The sequence below is a fragment of the Coregonus lavaretus genome (assembly GCF_964263955.1).
Source record: "Coregonus lavaretus genome assembly, chromosome: 3".
NCBI lineage: Eukaryota > Metazoa > Chordata > Actinopteri > Salmoniformes > Salmonidae > Coregonus > Coregonus lavaretus.
In genome coordinates, this window is record NC_139990.1 from 2,020,947 (window position 1) to 2,040,620 (window position 19,674).

At 44.7% G+C, this 19,674-nt stretch overlaps 2 protein-coding genes across 3 annotated transcripts in view; both read right to left on the reverse strand.

Moving 5' to 3' along the window:
- The window catches only part of LOC311125099 (focal adhesion kinase 1-like), a gene marked incomplete at its 5' end in the record, with an annotated part of 1,344,976 nt that overhangs the window by 324,592 nt on the left and 1,000,710 nt on the right, over positions 1 to 19,674 (reverse strand). The gene's annotated exons all lie outside the window — the stretch shown is intronic.
- LOC311110282 (CUB and sushi domain-containing protein 3-like) overlaps positions 1 to 19,674 on the reverse strand; it is a gene marked incomplete at its 3' end in the record, with an annotated part of 541,145 nt that overhangs the window by 243,967 nt on the left and 277,504 nt on the right. The window contains 2 exon segments of the mRNA XM_084152993.1: positions 16,002 to 16,190; positions 17,120 to 17,335. Coding sequence (XP_084009119.1) covers positions 16,002 to 16,190; positions 17,120 to 17,335 — 405 coding nt within the window.

Consider the following 19,674-nt stretch of genomic DNA (forward strand, 5'->3'; position numbering starts at 1 on the left):
CAATAAAGCCCTTAAATTGAAATTGAATTGAAAATTGAGAGAGAGAGAGAGAGAGAGAGAGAGAGAGAGAGAGAGAGAGAGAGAGAGAGAGGGGGGAGAGAGAGAGAGAGACAGAGAGAGAGAGAGAGAGAGAGAGGGGGGGGGGGGGAGGGACAGAGACACAGACAGAGGTAGAGAGAGAGGGAGACAGAACGAAAGAGGGAAGGAGGGAGGGAAGCACTCTGTTGGAGCCTACAGATGATGATAAAGCGATGCCATTAGAAGATGGAGTGTGGAGGATCCTCTATAAGCCATTACCATCACCACACTACAGGCAATTCAGCATTTAAACTACTGTCTCTCTGCTCTCTGGCTTTAAACAGAGAAACAAGACACTGTATCTTTTCTGGCCCCTTATCCCCTCAGCTGAATATCAGGCACCTGTCGCTGCATTGAGCTCTGAGACAGAAGTGTTCATTGCTGAAACAGAAGTGTCCACTGCTGAGACAGAAATGTACACTGCTGAGACAGAAGTGTACACTGTTGAGACAGAAGTGTCCACTGTTGAGACAGAAGTGTCCACTGTTGAGACAGAAATGTCCACTGTTGAGACAGAAGTGTCCACTGTTGAGACTGATGTGTTCAAAACTCTCTGATTTCATTACATTTGATGGTGTTCAACAAACATCTTAGTGACATTTCATGATTTGTTAAATGTTCCTTATCTACCTTCCCCATGGACTATGGTTAAAAAACAAGCCAGCTGGCTAAATCTGCCACTTTTATAGACATTTTGATTCATATGCATTGTCCCTATCAAATACATGTAATACATTAAAATGAAATCAAATGATATTGTATAGCCATTATTATAGGGTCAAAGCAAGGGTATAACCTGTGTACTTCTTTCCATATAACTTAGCATGGTTACTGGTCGGTAACATAGTAAATATTGTTACTACTGGTCTGTCTGTATTCCAGGAAAAACAAGGGTGAGAACCATTAGACTTAATCTAATGGAAGGGACAATTAAAACAGTACCCTTGGAGATGTGTTAAAACATATTAACCAGATGATGGAACACAAACGATCTGTGTCTCAAATGGCACCCTACTCCTTAAGTTGTGCATCACTTTCGACCATGGCTTCTAGTGCTCTGGTCAAGATTCTTGGGACTGTGTAGAGAATAGGGTGTCATTTGGAACACGGCCACAGTCATGAAATAAACTGCAGGGAGGGATATCCGCTGACGCTGAAAAATAACCCCAGCCGCGTGTAAGGATGTAGACGATGCACAGTCAAAATATTGTTTTAATATCTATGCTAATGCTGCTTTTCATCTCTTTGTGGGTTATTATCAACTACCAACTACTGAGCTAGGTATACTAAAACCACCCATTGGCTGTTTGAGTCTACTGATGTTCTTCCCAATATATTCATCCTGCTTTTATAGCAAGCAATTAAGCCTTTGACTTCTTTAGGAAGACAATGAGAGCCTTTAGATTAATAATAGATAATACTGCAACAGTCGTTGGATCACAAGACGGCACTGTGTGTGTATGAGTATGTGTGTGTTTGTGTCATCATAAACTGTGTTTATTGAGCCGAAACTGGAGATACTGACATGCCTCGGAGCAATGTTTATGAAAACGGTGTTTCTCTTGAGGAAGGCTCATGCGCGTACCGAACAAAACTGTTATTATGTGTAGAAGCCAGACAACATAGTTTAGCCTTTGAAATAGACAGATCAATATACAATGCATTCGGAAAGAGATCCCTTCACTTCTTCCACATTTTGTTACGTTTTTTTTTAGACAAGACAATTCAGGAGTGGCTTCGGGACAAGTCTCTGAATGTCCTTGAGTGGCCCAGCCAGAGCACGGACTTGAACCCAATCGAACATCTCTGGAGAGACCTGAAAATAGCTGTGCGGTGACACTCCCCATCCAACCTGACAGAACTTGAGAGGATCTGAAGAAAAGAACGGGAGAAACTCACCAAATACAGGTGTGCCAAGCTTGTAGCGTCATACCCAAGAAGACTCAAGGCTGTAATCGATGCCAAAGGTGCTTCAACAAAGTACTGAGTAAAGGGTCTGAATACTTATGCAAATGTAATATTTCATTTTATTTTTTTACATTTGCCTCCGCTCATTCCATCTCAGTCTCTCGGAGGACCCACGCACACCAAGTAGACCCCACCAGCCACTATTCTTTAATTTAATTGATAAGGTAATACAAACTAACAGTACTTAAGTGGCAGTCTTTCTTCAGATGTATGTACAATGTATGTGTTTCTTTGGATATATTAGCAAAGGAGTCGGAGCTAAACAGCCCTAAAAAGGAATAGTGCCTCAAGTACAATGACGTACTTTGCTTCTTGTTATTCTTTATTTAAAAAATTGTGTGTGTTTTTTGTTAAATGTCTTACCGGCGCACATGCCCACACGCTCCGATATAATTTGGGATGCCATTAAGGCATATATTAGTGGAATGATAATCTCATACTCTGCTAAAGTTAAATCTGATTTAGAAATTAAAATTAATCACTATCTTAGAAAAAGCCCATAAAAAATATTTGCAAGGTAACGAAGAAAATACAATTTCTGAACTTCAGCAGGAATACAATCTTTTACTTTTGAAGAGAGCCAACAACTACAGATTCAACTCAGATAAAGCATGCTACTTAATGGCAAATAAACCTGGTAAACATCTCGCAGTTCTCACAAAACGAATATATGCTAAACCAGTTATAATTTTAAAAGGTAAATATACAAAAGCGGTTATTAGAAACAACGCGATTAATGACAATAAGTCATATAAAATATAATCAGATGAAACATCTGGTTTGTGACAAATATGAGGCATCCATTTTGATTTTAGAATAGTGGTGCTTACAGCATACCCCATGTGGAATGCTGATGGGACAAACTGTCAGTTTCTTAAAAACATTCTTAAAAGTTTTATTGTCACATACACTGGATAGGTGCAGTAAAAATAGTTGTTTTACAGGGTCAGCCATAGTAGTAGTAGTACGGCACCCCTGGAGCAAATTAGGGTTAAGTGCCTTGCTCAAGAGCACATCGACAGATTTTTCACCTTGTCGGCTCAGGTATTCGAACCAGCAACCTTTGGGTTACTCTGGAGCCGTACGCTAGCTGGGACAAATTCTCTTCTCCTTATAAACTCACTGAGAATGCCACCCAGATGGCACCCTATTCACTATATAGAGCCCACAGGGCTCTGGTCAAAAGTAGTGGACTCCATTCACCAGCAGCCTATTGTTGTTGTCTGAGTACAAAGACACACACTCAATGCCATTATCCAAACTCATGGGTGTGTCTCAAATGGCACCCTATTCCCTATATAGTACACTGCTTTTGACCAGGGCCCACAGGGAATAGGGTACCATTTGGGATGCAGCCCAAACCTTAATGCTTCCCTCATGTCTATCAGAGGGGTTCATCAATTCCTCTAAAAATACTTTCCTGTAAAAACAGTAATATTAAATGGCTCCATATCTCTAACACTGGCATATGTAAATGTATTACACATTTAACTGCTATGCTATAACATTGATGCACAATTTCTTGTTGTCAACCATTCAAGACGACGTCAGATGTCAGCGACAACAATGAACAAATGGAGCCACCTTACGCTCTCGCCTCATACAAAAAGCTGCGTACTATGCGATCACATGTGACTGTTATTGCACCCTGTGGAAAGAGCATGGCGTCCCTCATAAATGCCACCTGCTGTGATGAATGGGCCTATAGGAGAAGGATAGGAATTCACCATGAGGCCAATGGTGATTTTAAAACAGTTAAAGAGTTTAATGGCTGTGACAGGATGTAACTGAGGATGGATAAACAGCATTGTAGTTCCTCCACAACACTAACATAAATTACACAGTGAAAAGAAGGAAGTCTGTACAGAATAAAAAATATTCTAAAACACGCATCCTGTTTGCAATAAGGCACTAAGTAATGCTGCAGAAATAAATGTTAAGTCCTGAATACAAAGCGTTACGTTTGGGGCAAATCCAACACAACACATCACTGAGTACCTCTCTTGTGATGAGGGATTTCCAAGGAGTCAGGCGCAAGAGGGTAAATCACAGAATAACAGGATTTATTCCGAAACACAGAGTTACGCTGTAATGCGTCAAAACACTCCAGTGCGCAAAACAAGCTCCACCGAGCTTCTCTAACCTCCACAATAAACAAGCACACACAAAGAGAAGGGGGCAGAGGGTACACTTATACAGGCACTGATGAGGGGATATGAACCAGGTGTGTGTAATAAACAAGACAAAACAAATGGAATGATGAGATGAGGAGCGGCAGTGGCTAGAAATACGGTGACGGCGAACTCCGAAGCCTGCCGGAACAAGGAGAGGAGGCAGCTTCGGAGGAAGTCGTGACAACTCTTCACGTTTTCAAGCATGGTGGTGGCTGCATCATGTTATGGGTATGCTTATCATCAGCAAGCACTAGGTAGTTTTTTAGGATAAAAAGAAACGGAATAGAGCTAAGCACAGGCAAAATCTTAGAGGAAATATTGGTTCAGTATGCTTTCCAACAGACACTGGGAGACAAATTCACCATTCAGTAGGACAATAACCTATAACAAAAGGCTAAATATGTTAGGCCTACTGCTGCTAGGTAGCTCTCTCTGCTCTCTCCCTCCCCTCTGTCTGTCCTTGATTGCAGGAGTGAAGTCTGGTGTGCGGGAGTCAGGGTTCCAGCTGCAGCTCATTCACCATAATCACCTCAGCCTTTAAGACCCGGTCAAACTTACCACTCATCGTCAGATCATAGTCAAGACGACCATGTTAGTCTCGCTGCCGACGCAACCTGGTTATTTTTGCTCTTTGTGTTTTTGGCCTGTTCTATTTACTTTTTCTCCTGTGCCACAGATATTTGGAACCTGACTCCTGCCTCCGCTTCACTCCTGCCACCACCATCCTGCTCTCCACTACCGGACCTCTCTTTTGGACTCACCACGGACACTAGGACATTACGGTACCACACCTGCCCTGATCTGGATCTGTTACCCTCCCTGTAACCTGGACTTGCTCTTCCCCTATATTTGGAAACCTGGACTTTGAACATTGTAAATAAACCTGTTAAAACTTCTCTGGCTTGGTGTACTTGTCTGCATTTGGGTTCTTATCCAGTTAAATCATAACAGTATGATCTGACCATCATGAACCCAGCAGACAGTAGCTCGGATACCACCCCAGAGTGCACTCAAATTTGGACTGCCATAGCCAATCAGGGCATTTTACTTGGCCAACATGATACCCTGTTTAAGACGATTGCTGAGGACAGTCAGGTGCTGCTTAATCAGGTTCAATTACTCTCCAATCAAGTGTCTGCCCTTACTACCCCTTCAGCCCAGATCAGAGAGCCTTTTGTTCCTGCTCCAGAGCGCTATGACGGGAACATGGGAACCTGTGGCGATTTTTTGACTCAATGCTCGTTAGTGTTTGAACAACAGCCCCTCACCTACGCCTCAGAAAGAGCCCGTATTGCCTACCTTATCAACTCTACTAGCGGTTCCGCTCGTGCCTGGGGATCCGCGGTCTGGGAGAGTCAGTCGGACATTTGCAACGCTTACGTTGCCTTCACCACGGAGATGAGGAAGGTTTTTGACCACCCCGTACGAGGCAAGGAGGCTGCGAAACGGTTGTTTTCTCTTCGGCAGGGGGCTCGTAGTGTGGCGGAGATGGCAGCGGAGTTTCGGACTTTAGCAGCAGTGAGTGGTTGGAATGACGAGGCATTACAAGGAGTGTTCATCAATGCTTTGTCTGAGACTTTAAAAGATGAATTGGTGTCATATGATGAATCGCCTACGCTGGATAATCTTATTTCACTCACTATCAGGTTGGATAATCGGATTCGGGAGCGCCGCCGGGAGAGGAGTGTTAGTTCCAAGCAACCTGTCTGTCATCAACAAACTCCTCCCTGCATCTTCCCTACGGAGAAAGCCGTGTCTTCCCGAGTCGATACGAGGAGCACTGAACCCGAAGCCATGGAGGTGGGTCGTGCACGGTTGTCCTCAGAGGAGCGTGCACGTCGTATTCAGGCTCGGGTCTGCCTGTATTGTGGAGAAGCTGGTCATTTCGTTCCTTCCTGCCCAGTTCGTCCGGGAAAAGGGCCGGCTCATCATTAATGGGAGAAGTTTTGGTGAGCCGAGCAGCGGATTCTTCCTCTTTTCCCCGCATTCTGCTCCAGGCATCCCTCCAGTGGCAGTCCCAGAATTTCTCTGTTAGTGCGCTGATTGACTCTGGTGCCGACGAAAGCTTTTTGGATAGAGAGTGGGCTCAACAAATGGATTTGGAGACTGTTCCTATGGACTGTCCGCTGCAGGCTAAGGGTCTAAATGGACAATTGTTGACCCGTATTACCCATCAGACTGTTCCTGTTTGTCTTAGAGTGTCGGGAAATCATCAGGAGAACATTCAATTCCATATTATCGACTGCCCACAGACCCCCCTGGTCCTTGGTATCCCCTGGCTCATAAGACACAATCCACACATTGATTGGGTGACAGGTAGCATTGTTTCATGGAGCACATTTTGTCATGTGAATTGTTTGTGTTCTGCTCAGACTCCTGCCAGTACTGTGCCTCAACCTCCACTGGAGTCCATGGATCTTTCTGCTGTTCCTGACGTGTATCATGACCTAGCATCCGTTTTCTGCAAACACAGAGCTACTTCTCTTCCTCCTCACCGGCCTTACGACTGCGCCATTGACCTCCAGCCAGGAGCCCCGCTCCCCAGCAGTCGCCTGTACAATCTCTCCCGGCCGGAGACGGAGGCTATGGAGAACTACATTCGGGACTCCTTGGCGGCAGGTATTATGCGTCCTTCCTCGTCACCTGTAGGAGCGGGATTCTTTTTTGTTGCTAAGAAGGATAAGACCCTCAGACCCTGTATTGATTACCGTGGACTTAACAACATCACCATTAAGAACAAGTATGCTCTGCCTTTGATTAATTCTGCTTTTCCCCTCCTTCATGGTGCTACCATCTTTACGAAACTGGATCTACGAAATGCGTATCACCTGGTGCGCATTCGTAAGGGTGATGAATGGAAGACTGCCTTCAACACACCCTTGGGACATTTTGAGTATCTGGTTATGCCTTTTGGGTTGTCCAATGCCCCTGCTGTTTTTCAGGCACTAGTCAATGATGTCCTTCGGGACATGTTGAATCGGTTTGTTTTTGTCTATCTGAATGATATCTTGATTTTCTCAGAGTCCTCCCAGGAACATGAACTGCATGTGCGCCAGGTGTTGCAAAGGTTGTTGGAGAACAAACTGTTTGTAAAGATGGAGAAATGTGAATTTCATGTGTCTGAGACCTCTTTTTTGGGTTACATCATAGCTCAGGGGGAGTTGCGGATGGACCCAGCTAAGATCTCTGCTGTCACGGACTGGCCAGCTCCCTCTACCCGCAAACAACTTCAACGATTCCTGGGGTTTGCGAACTTCTATAGGAGGTTCATCAAGGACTACAGCCGCATTGCGGCGCCACTCACCGCTCTCACCTCCATCTCACGACCGTTCGCTTGGAATGAAGGGGTCGAATCAGCGTTCGAAGAACTGAAACATCGCTTCGCCTCGGCTCCCATACTGATGCAGCCGGACCCCGACCGCCAGTTTGTCGTGGAGGTGGATGCATCCGACACTGGGGTAGGTGCGGTGTTGTCACAACGTTCTCCTGAAGATAACAAACTGCATCCCTGTGCTTTTCTCTCAAGGAAACTTTCTCAGGCAGAGAGGAATTATGATGTTGGCAATCGTGAACTGCTCGCCGTTAAGCTGGCTCTCGAGGAGTGGCGACATTGGTTGGAGGGGGCGGAACAACCCTTCATCGTTTGGACGGATCATAAGAATCTGGCTTACCTCCAGTCAGCGAAGCAGTTCAACCCCCGTCAAGCCAGGTGGGCACTATTTTTTGGGAGATTCAATTTTTCTCTGTCTTACCGTCCTGGGTCACGCAACGTCAAGCCTGACGCCCTGTCTCGTGTTCATTCGGCTGTTGATACTGGTAGTAACCCTGAACCCATTTTACCTCCTACCTGCAGTATTGCGGTCATCACATGTGACATCGAGGGGATTGTTAGACAGGCTCAACATCATCAAGCTGACCCTGGGAGGGGTCCTCCTAACCGGATGTTTGTCCCTGAGTCTGCTCGCTCCCAGGTACTTCAGTGGGCTCACTCGTCTCCCCTTACCTGTCACCCTGGAGTTTCGCGGACCCTTGACATTTACATTACATTACATTTTAGTCATTTAGCAGACGCTCTTATCCAGAGCGACTTACAGTTAGTGAATACATATCTTTTTTATACTGCCCCCCCGTGGGAATCGAACCCACAACCCTGGCGTTGCAAACGCCATGCTCTATCAACTGAGCTACATCCCTGCCAGCCATTCCCTCCCCTACCCTGGACGACGCTGGGCCAATTGTGCGCCGCCCATGAGTCTCCCGGTCGCGGCTGGCTGCGACAGAGCCTGGATTCGAACCAGGATCTCTAGTGGCACAGTTAGCACTGCGATGCAGTGCCTTAGACCACTGCGCCACTCAGGAGATGCCTTGACTTTGTGCGACGGAAGTTCTGGTGGGCCACGATGGAGGCGGACACTCGAGCCTTCATTGCTGCTTGTACGGTATGTGCACGAAGTAAAAACTCCACCCAGGCCAGCGCTGGTCATCTACGACCTCTACCTATACCCAGCCGGCCCTGGTCGCATATCGCTATGGATTTTGTCACTGGACTTCCCCCCTCGTCTGGAAAGACTGTCATTCTTACGGTGATTGATCGTTTTTCTAAGTTTGCTCATTTTTTGGCCCTACCTAAACTGCCCACTGCCAGAGAGACGGCTGATATTTTGGTTGAACATGTGTTCCGCTCTCATGGTCTACCCACGGATATTGTCTCTGACAGGGGTCCCCAGTTTGTCTCCCAGGTGTGGAAAGCTTTCTGTAAAGCTTTGGGCATTACATCCAGCCTGTCCTCTGGATATCACCCCCAGACCAACGAACAAGCCGAGAGAGCGAACCAGGAGATGGAGACCGCTCTTCGCTGTGTCACTGGGTCTAACCCTGGGTCATGGAGCTCCATGCTCCCCTGGGTGGAATATGCTCATAACACCTTGACGAACGCTTCCTCTGGTTTGTCTCCTTTTCTGTGTGCTCTGGGTTATCAACCTCCCCTGTTCCCTTCCCAAGAGAGGGAACTGGCGGTACCCTCGGTGCAGTCCCACATGCGCCGCTGCTTCAAGGTCTGGAGGAAGGCCAGGGTAGCTCTGTCCCGAGCTTCGGCGTACATGCAGAGGCAAGCCAACCGTCACCGGTCCCAGGCTCCCGGTTACTCTCCTGGTCAAGAGGTATGGCTGAAGTCACGGGACCTTCCATTGAAGGTGGAGTCTAAGAAGATGGCGCCTCGTTTTATAGGACCGTTCAAGATACTGTCTATTGTTAACCCCTGCGCGGTTAAGCTACAGCTTCCTGCCTCCCTACGGGTTCATTCCACCTTTCATGTTTCCCAGATTAAGCCTGTGTCGGTTAGCCCTCTGTGCCCTCCCTCTCGTCCCCCTCCTCCGCCCAGGATCGTGGGTGGGGGTCCGGTCTACACTGTCCGGCGACTTCTGGATGTTCGCCGCCGAGGTCGTGGTTTCCAGTACCTGGTGGATTGGGAGGGTTATGGTCCTGAGGAACGTTCCTGGGTGCCCAGGAGCTTCATTGTGGATCCTGCTCTGGTCCGAGAGTTTCATAGGTTACATCCCGATAAACCCCGTCGGCCGCCAGGTGGCGTCCGTAGAGGGGGGGGGTACTGTTAGGCCTACTGCTGCTAGGTAGCTCTCTCTGCTCTCTCCCTCCCCTCTGTCTGTCCTTGATTGCAGGAGTGAAGTCTGGTGTGCGGGAGTCAGGGTTCCAGCTGCAGCTCATTCACCATAATCACCTCAGCCTTTAAGACCCGGTCAAACTTACCACTCATCGTCAGATCATAGTCAAGACGACCATGTTAGTCTCGCTGCCGACGCAACCTGGTTATTTTTGCTCTTTGTGTTTTTGGCCTGTTCTATTTACTTTTCTCCTGTGCCACAGATATTTGGAACCTGACTCCTGCCTCCGCTTCACTCCTGCCACCACCATCCTGCTCTCCACTACCGGACCTCTCTTTTGGACTCACCACGGACACTAGGACATTACGGTACCACACCTGCCCTGATCTGGATCTGTTACCCTCCCTGTAACCTGGACTTGCTCTTCCCCTATATTTGGAAACCTGGACTTTGAACATTGTAAATAAACCTGTTAAAACTTCTCTGGCTTGGTGTACTTGTCTGCATTTGGGTTCTTATCCAGTTAAATCATAACAAAATATACACTGAAGCTGCTTACCAAGATGACATTGAATGTTCCTGACTGGCCTAGTTACTGTTTTGACTTAAATCAGCTTGAAAATCTATGGCAAGACTTGAAAATGGCTGTCTAGCAATGATCAACAACAAACTTGACAGATCTTTACGATTTATTAAAAGAATAATGGGCAAATATTGTCCAATCCAAGTGGTCAAAGCTCTTAGAGACTCACAACGGTAATCGCTGCCAAAGGTGAATCTAACATTCATTGACTCAGGGGGTTTAATACTTATGTAATCAAGATATATGTGTTTTAATTTCCATACACTTTGAAATTAAAGAGTATTTTGTGTATACCGTTGACAAAGAATTACAATTAAATCCATTTTAATCCCACTTTGTAACACAACTAAATGTGGAAAAACTCAAGGCGTGTGAATACTTTCTGAAAGCGCTGTTTACTGTATGTGTCACATATGATTATGTTGCATAGGTCAGGGTTTGAATGGGGCATCAGAACTCCTTCAGGTTATGAAGATACCTTTAAATCTAAACTGTTGTTGGTGCTGACGGTTGCACAACACATTCATTCTCATTTGAAAGTGGAGGTTGTTTGTTTTGGGGTGGTTACAGAAATCGATATTTGTGATGGATGGCTGGGAAACTTGAAGCTTTTGTTACTGCCTATCTGCCACACATGATTCATACTGTACACTGTACCAACCAACAGGCTGCTGGAGGTCTGGTGGCAGGCAGCAGTTAAAAAAAAAAAAAAAGATCCACATCCAAAAACAAACCGTTCAGCCTCCCTAAAAGACTATCATTGCCCACTGTGTATTGATGATAAAATGCTAGATTTCTGTTTTTTTCACTGCCCACTGTGTACTGTACCAATGAAGCGTACAGAATACCTGAAGCCATTTTGAAAAGTCTTGCCAAAATATGAATTAGAGGCCTGGGGCTAGATTCACAAAACACTACTTACTAAGAAACTTAAGAAGTTTCTTGAGGAAAAAAATAAGAAGTTGATAAGATAGATCAAGCTGTTCTTAGGAATTCATAGTTTCTTAGGAACTTCGTGAACATCTTTCATAGGAACTTTGTAAATATCTTGTTATGTGACATTGACATGAGTGACGTGCTTGAAACCAGTAAATAAGCCTTTGTGACAGGGATGCTAGGATTTGGCCCACTATAATAAAGTGTTGATATTTCCATTTTATTAAATGTATCTGTTTTATGACTTGAGAATTTTTGTAGTTGGCTTGTGAACCCTTTATAAACAAAAAACTAGTTATTTTTCAGACATTATAACCATCAGACTAGCTACAGTTGAAGTCGGAAGTTTACATACCCTTAGGTTGGAGTCATTAAAACTTGTTTTTCAACCACTCCACAAATTTCTTGTTAACAAACTATAGTTTTGTCAAGTCGGTTAGGACATCTACTTTGTGCATGATACAAGTAATTTTCCCAACAATTGTTTAGAGACAGATTTTTTCACTTATAATTCACTGTATCACAATTCCAGTGGGTCAGAAGTTGACATACACTAAGTTGACTGTGCCTTTAAACAGCTTGGAAAATTTCAGAAAATTATGTCAGGGCTTTAGAAGCTTCTGATAGGCTAATTCACATAATTTGAGTCAATTGGAGATGTACATGTGGATGTATTTCAAGGCCTACCTTCAACCTCAGTGCCTCTTTGCTTGACATCATGGGAAAATCAAAATAAATCAGCCAAAAACAATTGTAGACCTCCACAAGTCTGGTTCATCCTTGGGAGCAATTTCCAAACGCCTGAAGATACCACGTTCATCTGTACAAACAATAGTATGCAAGTATAAACACCATGGGACCATGCAGCCGTCATACCGCTCAGGAAGGAGACGCGTTCTGTCTCCTAGAGATGAACGTACTTTGGTGCGAAAAGTGCAAATCAATCCCAGAACAACAGCAAAGGACCTTGTGAAGATGCTGGAGGAAACAGGTACAAAAGTATCTATATCCACAGTAAAACAAGTCCTATATCAACATAACCTGAAAGGACGCTCAGCAAGGAAGAAGCCACTGCTCCAAAACCGCCATAAAAAAGCCAGACTACATTTTGCAACTGCACATGGGGACAAAGATCGTACTTCTTGGAGAAATGTCCTCTGGTCTGATGAAACAAAAATAGAACTGTTTGACCATAATGACCGTCGTTATGTTTGGAGGAAAAAGGGGGTTCCTAAAAGCCGAAGAACACCATCACAACCGTGAAGCACGGGGGTGGCAGCATCATGCTGTGGGGGTGCTTTGCTGCAGGAGGGACTGGTGCACTTCACAAAATAGATGGCATCATGAGGAAGGAAAATTATGTGGATATATTGAAGCAACATCTCAAGACATCAGTCAGGAAGTTAAAGCTTGGTCGCAAATGGGTCTTCCAAATGGACAATGACCCCAAGCATACTTCCAAAGTTGTGGCAAAATGGCTTAAGGACAACAAAGTCAAGGTATTGGAGTGGCCATCACAGAGCCCTGACCTCAATCCTATAGAACATTTGTGGGCAGAACTGAAAAAGCGTGTGCGAGCAAGGAGGCCTGCAAATTTGATTCAGTTACACCAGCTCTGTCAGGAGGAATGGGCCAAAATTCAACCAACTTATTGTGGGAAGCTCGTGGAGGGCTACCCGAAACATTTGACCCAAGTTAAACAATTTAAAGGCAATACTACCAAATACTAATGGAGTGTATGTAAACTTCTGACCCACTGCGAATGTGGTCTCCTGAGTGGCGCAGTGGTCTAAGGCACTGCATCGCAGTGCTAGCTGTGCTACTAGAGATCCTGGTTCGAATCCAGGCTCTGTCGCAGCCGGCCGCGACCGGGAGACTCATGGGCAGCGCACAATTGGCCCAGCGTTGTCCAGGGTAGGGGAGGGAATGGCCGGCAGGGATGTAGCTCAGTTGATAGAGCATGGCGTTTGCAACGCCAGGGTTGTGGGTTCAATTCCCCCGGGGGACCAGTATGAAAAAAATATATATATATGTATTCACTAACTGTAAGTCGCTCTGGATAAGAGCGTCTGCTAAATGACTAAAATGTAAAATGGAAATGGAAATAAAAGCTGAAATAAATAATTCTCTCTACTATTATTCAGACATTTCACATTCTTAAAATAAAGTGGTGATCCTAACTGACCTAAGACAGGGAATTTGTACTAGGATTAAATGTCAGGAATTGTGAAAAACTGAGTTTAAATGTATTTGGGTAAGGTGAATGTAAACTTCCGACTTCAACTGTATTCCAAAAATGTAAATGCATAACCAAGGAAAGCGCAATAAAAAGTTCAGCAAACAATACCTTGAAGTGATGGTGGATGAAATAGCAACCAGGAAAAAGTTGCTGTTGGGGAGACTCGATAACTGCATTGCTGCAGAGACCAAAAAGAGAGGATGGGCGAGAGTGGCCGAGTCTGTCTCTGCCGTCGGGGGTATGGCAAGGGACAGTGACACTCTAAAATAAAGTGGTCTGACATCAAGTCGGCTGCTAAAGGGAAGGGAGCTGAGAGAAGCAGGGAGTTGAAGAAGACTGGAGGAGGGGTATCGACCATTCATGTGGACCAGCTGGAGGAGAAAGTGTTGTCCATGATAGGAGAGACAGTGATAGAGGGACTGCGCGACCGGTAGCTGACGCGTAACAACATAGCTAACGACGTTATTATTAGCTAAATTAGCCAAGTTCTTTTTGCAAATCGAGGAGCCAACGCTAACTATTTAACACATTTGTAGAATATTGTAATATATTGTTAATTACTAGCTAGCTAGATAATGCGCGTTTAATTAGTTTTCTTGCTGTATTTAAATGTCCAGTAGCCAACTGTTTCTGTGGCAGTGGCACAAGAAAACGTTGATGGTTACAAAAGTATCCATTCGTCAAAAGACAAGGGTTTAGCTGTCCTAAAGTTAAGTACATTTCCTAAAACATTATTTTCAAGAATTCCATTTTCTTCTTTACTTTTTTCTTAGGAAGAAACATAGGAAAAAATATGTAAGAACATTTCCAATAACTTTATTGAGGAATAGCAACTTAGCTAAAGGTAAAAAATGGCAGTTAAGAAGAAATGACTTCTTAAGAAGGTTTTGTGAAACTGGCCCCTGGTTTTTGAAGACCTGCTCAAGTTTGGAGATCTGGCGCCAACGAACAACATGCAAAATTGAACGACAGGGTCAAGGCAAGAAAACGTACGGCACACACAAACAGCGGTGACATAATACAAAAAATGGCAGGTGCAGCTCCTTTGGAAAAATCTGAAAAGTTCTCCATTATTATAATTTATAATCTGTTTCTGCCTGGTAGGTAGGGACAGGCCGATATGGATGTGTGGATACACTCCAGGAGATACTGTTTTATTCAGACGCATTTGGGATTTGATGGATGTTGAGCTGGATTCCTTTTACTTGGCACCGCGTGGTAGAATGGACAGAGAGAGATGTAGTACAATCCAGGAACATCTCAACATGACAGAATGTAAATCACTACTCTCCTAAAGCACGGTAAGCAGTGTAAAAAACAGGAAGAGGCAGGTTTGATGGGGGGACAAGAGCAGTAGTAACCTCGTCTGGGGAGGAAGAAACTGGAGGAAACAGTGTAACACCTAGACCTGGGTTCAAATAGTATTATATTTTTATCAAATATTTGTAATGTATAATTGAGCCTACCTGGAGTGTCAGATGGGCAGAACATGGACTGTTGGGACGATTTCAATTAAGTGCAGCTGAACTACTTGAAAGAAAACAAATATCAACGAACCCGGGTCGGGGCACCACACTAAACAGGTGGTGTATCAGGTGGGGTTTGTTTGGTACATTGAGACAGTGAGATTCATAGCTCACTGCATAGTATCTCTATCAAAGCACCATGCAGCCACGCTAGTCTCTTTGCATTCGCCCCGTTGACAACCCATTTGACCTCTCCCAGCTTGTTAGTGATACACAAAGGCACTCCCCTACAGGGACAGAGGACAGGGAGCAGATTGAGTTTGATGTAGATGGATAGAGAAAGTGTTTGTGTCTGGCTGTGTGTCTGTCTGTCTGTCTCTCCCTCTGTCCGTCTGTCCACCTGTCTGTCTCTGTGTGTGTCTGTGGTTTTACCGTGGCATCGCTTAAACAGAGTACCCTCTCCTACAGTTTTGCCTCCCTACTCCTTCTCAGAGCTCAGAACTCAACAGGCAAGGAAACGTCCATGATGAACCCTATATCAGTGATCCTCCAACCTGCTCCCGAAGAGCCACAGTGTTGCAGGGTTTTGTCCCATCTCAGCAGTGAAACACCTGATTCAGCTAATCAAGCCGTTGATTGAAAGATCAGCTGATTATTTGAATCAGGTGTGATGGCTAAACACGCAGAAGCAAGGCTGTCTGGGAAAGGTACTAGCTGTCAAATCATTGCTACTTCTGTCTTTGCTTCCTCAATGATTCCTCTCAAAGTGATCTTGGATCAATTCTTCCAATGCACTTTGAGAGGAATTGAGGAAACAGTAAGGTTTTCATACACAGCCCAGCACTAAGTGTTACTGTAATTAGATCTACAGTAAAGTCACAACAACCACAAGCTTTATAACAAATAGTTGTAAGGGAATGAAAGCAGGTGACTACGTACCCACACACCTTGGCAGAGGTGCGCTCCACATGCGCCTCCCCCCTCCAAGGCAGATCACCTCTGGCACCCCCTCCAGCCGGTAGCCCGTGTTGCAAGAGAACGTTAGGGCGTCCCCGATGCTGAAGCTGTAGCCATTCCTCCGGCCGAACCGTGGCATCCCCGGGTCCTCACATGGCTCCAAGTTGTACTCTGAAGAAGAAGGAAGTTGTGTCAAGTCAAACTTTTCGATCATGTACATTCAGTGAGGGTTTGTTTGAATGCAGTGCATACTCCAAGTTGTATTCATAGGGCTCTGGTTAAAAGTAGTGCACTATAAAGGAATAGGGTACCATTTAGGACGCACTCTACCTGTCACCTGTGATGTACAGTACACACGCACACACACACACACACAATGAATACACACACTCACAATTAATATACACACACACACACACACATACACACAAACACACAATGAATATACACACACACACACACAATGAATATACACACCCACACAATGAATATACACAAACACAAGCAAACACACACACACACAAACACACACGCACACACACATAAACACACACACACACTATTAAACGCCGTCAACAAACCCTGTCAACATCTATCTGCTTTATGTCTCAGAAGGGGTGACATCCTGAAGGACACTTCAGATTTATAAAGGTACAATATCTTTCTATATGACCCCAAAACACTTCAGGGATGACTAACTGAAAGGTATTGAAGATGTGTGTCTCTGTGGTGAGGTAGGGGATGTCAGAGCGCTGGACAGAGCACTGGAGGCATGTGAAGCTAGGCGGAAAGAAGCACTCAGTCTGCTAGGAGACTTTAGTAAGACTTTAATAAGCAGAAACAGCAAAGCGACTGCCCCATCAATCTCTATCTCTTCCTCTCTCTCTCTCTCTTTCTCCCTCAAATCACACACACAAGCGTGCACGTGTGCACACACGCATTGTCTTACCCAAGGCCTTGGATCAACTACCTCGCTTTCCCACCAAGGTGCATGAATTGAGCAGCACACTGAAGTACAGAGGAGATCAACAACATGCGTGCATGCTCGCACACACATACACACACACACTCACACACACACACACAATCCTCCTACTCACCAGAGAAGGTAATATTGAATCCCTCATAGGATATAGAAAAGTCAGATATAAAGCGCAGCTGGGCCTTGAAGTTCCCGTAGAGCCCTGCGTTGGTGGGGGAGGGCAGCTCATTACCCGTGAGGCGCGCCAGAGGCTGGACGAAACTTCCGTTCTCTGTGATGAGGAGGTAGTCATGGTGATCCTCCAGGTGGAAGGTGTTGAAGGTGAATTGGACTCCTATTGGGACAAACACAAAGGTGTTCAGCCAATAATAAGCCCGGTCTAGAGGTGAACCGCCAATAATACGCTTCAAGCTACCTGTCAGCCTTCCCTGATGAAATTATCAAATTCAATTTAAACGACGGCTTAATCTGAGAGGAGAAAAGCCAAGTAGAGAGAGAGAGTGGACTTAATCTCATTACATTCAAAGTTGAGGTCAGTTCATATAAAAAAGAGGGCTCTGGGTTTTATTTTCTTAAATGAGGGGGTAGAGAGACTGCATTTCAATTCGGAGTGATTATTCAGAGAAACATAATGACCGTCCATATTGAATATCTTAGCAGCCATGGGAAATTAAAATTCCAAAGAATTTTCATTCTCAACCCAGAGCCTTGTATCATAATTATATTTCAGAGAGATGGGCTGGACTGGGAAGAGGACCTACAGTGAATCAGTATTCCTGTCCGTTCCATCCCACACTGCCTTTCACCAGGCTGCTGATAAAGAGAATAGGAAGCCATTCTTCAGCCGTTTATTAATTCATATTTAATTCTACAGTATCAACATTTGTACTTATTGTTTGCCTGTCTCTCTTAATTAAATCTGCAGACAGAATAGTTATCTACAGTACCAGTCAAAAGTTTGGACACACCTACTCATTCCAGGGTTTATTTTGACTATTTTCTACATTGTAGAATAATAGTGAAGACATCAAAACTATGAAATAACACATATGGAATCATGTAGTAACCAAAAAAGTGCTAAACAAATCAAAATATATTTTATATTTGAGATTCTTCAAATAGTCACCCTTTGCCTTGATGACAGCTTTGTACACTCTTGGCATTCTCTCATCCAGCTTCATGAGGTAGTCAACTGGAATTCATTTCAGTTAACAGTTGTGCCTTGTTAAAAGTTAATTTGTGGAATTTATTTCGTTCTTAATGCATTTGAGGCAATCAGTTGTGTTGTGACAAGGTAGTGTTTTTTATTTTATTTTATTTTTTTAGGGGGTAGATCAGCTTTAATATTTCAGATAGATTGTAACTTCCATCAATGTAATGGTCTGCATCACTTCCAACCCCCCATTATTTTTTTCTAGCATATACAGTGGGGAAAAAATGTATTTAGTCAGCCACCAATTGTGCAAGTTCTCCCACTTAAAAAGATGAGAGAGGGCTGTCATTTTCATCATAGGTACACGTCAACTATGACAGACAAAATGAGGAAAAAAAATCCAGAAAATCACATTGTAGGATTTTTAATGAATTTATTTGCAAATTATGGTGGAAAATAAGTATTTGGTCACCTACAAACAAGCAAGATTTCTGGCTCTCACAGACCTGTAACTTCTTCTTTAAGAGTTTTCTCTGTCCTCCACTCGTTACCTGTATTAATGGCACCTGTTTGAACTTGTTATCAGTATAAAAGACACCTGTCCACAACCTCAAACAGTCACACTCCAAACTCCACTATGGCCAAGACCAAAGAGCTGTCAAAGGACACCAGAAACAAAATTGTAGACCTGCACCAGGCTGGGAAGACTGAATCTGCAATAGGTAAGCAGCTTGGTTTGAAGAAATCAACTGTGGGAGCAATTATTAGGAAATGGAAGACATACAAGACCACTTATAATCTCCCTCGATCTGGGGCTCCACGCAAGATCTCACCCCGTGGGGTCAAAATGATCCCAAGAACGGTGAGCAAAAATCCCAGAACCACACGGGGGGACCTAGTGAATGACCTGCAGAGAGCTGGGACCAAAGTAACAAAGCCTACCATCAGTAACACACTACGCCGCCAGGGACTCAAATCCTGCAGTGCAGACGTGTCCCCCTGCTTATGCCAGTACATGTCCAGGCCCGTCTGAAGTTTGCTAGAGTGCATTTGGATGATCCAGAAGAGGATTGGGAGAATGTCATATGTCATATGGTCAGATGAAACCAAAATAGAACTTGTCGTGTTTGGAGGACAAAGAATGCTGAGTTGCATCCAAAGAACACCATACCTACTGTGAAGCATGGGGGTGGAAACATCATGCTTTGGGGCTGTTTTTCTGCAAAGGGACCAGGACGACTGATCCGTGTAAAGGAAAGAATGAATGGGGCCATGTATCATGTGATTTTGAGTGAAAACCTCCTTCCATCAGCAAGGGCATTGAAGATGAAACGTGGCTGGGTCTTTCAGCATGACAATGATCCCAAACACACCGCCCGGGCAACGAAGGAGTGGCTTCGTAAGAAGCATTTCAAGGTCCTGGAATGGCCTAGCCAGTCTCCAGATCTCAACCCCATAGAAAATCTTTGGAGGGAGTTGAAAGTCCGTGTTGCCCAGCGACAGCCCCAAAACATCACTGC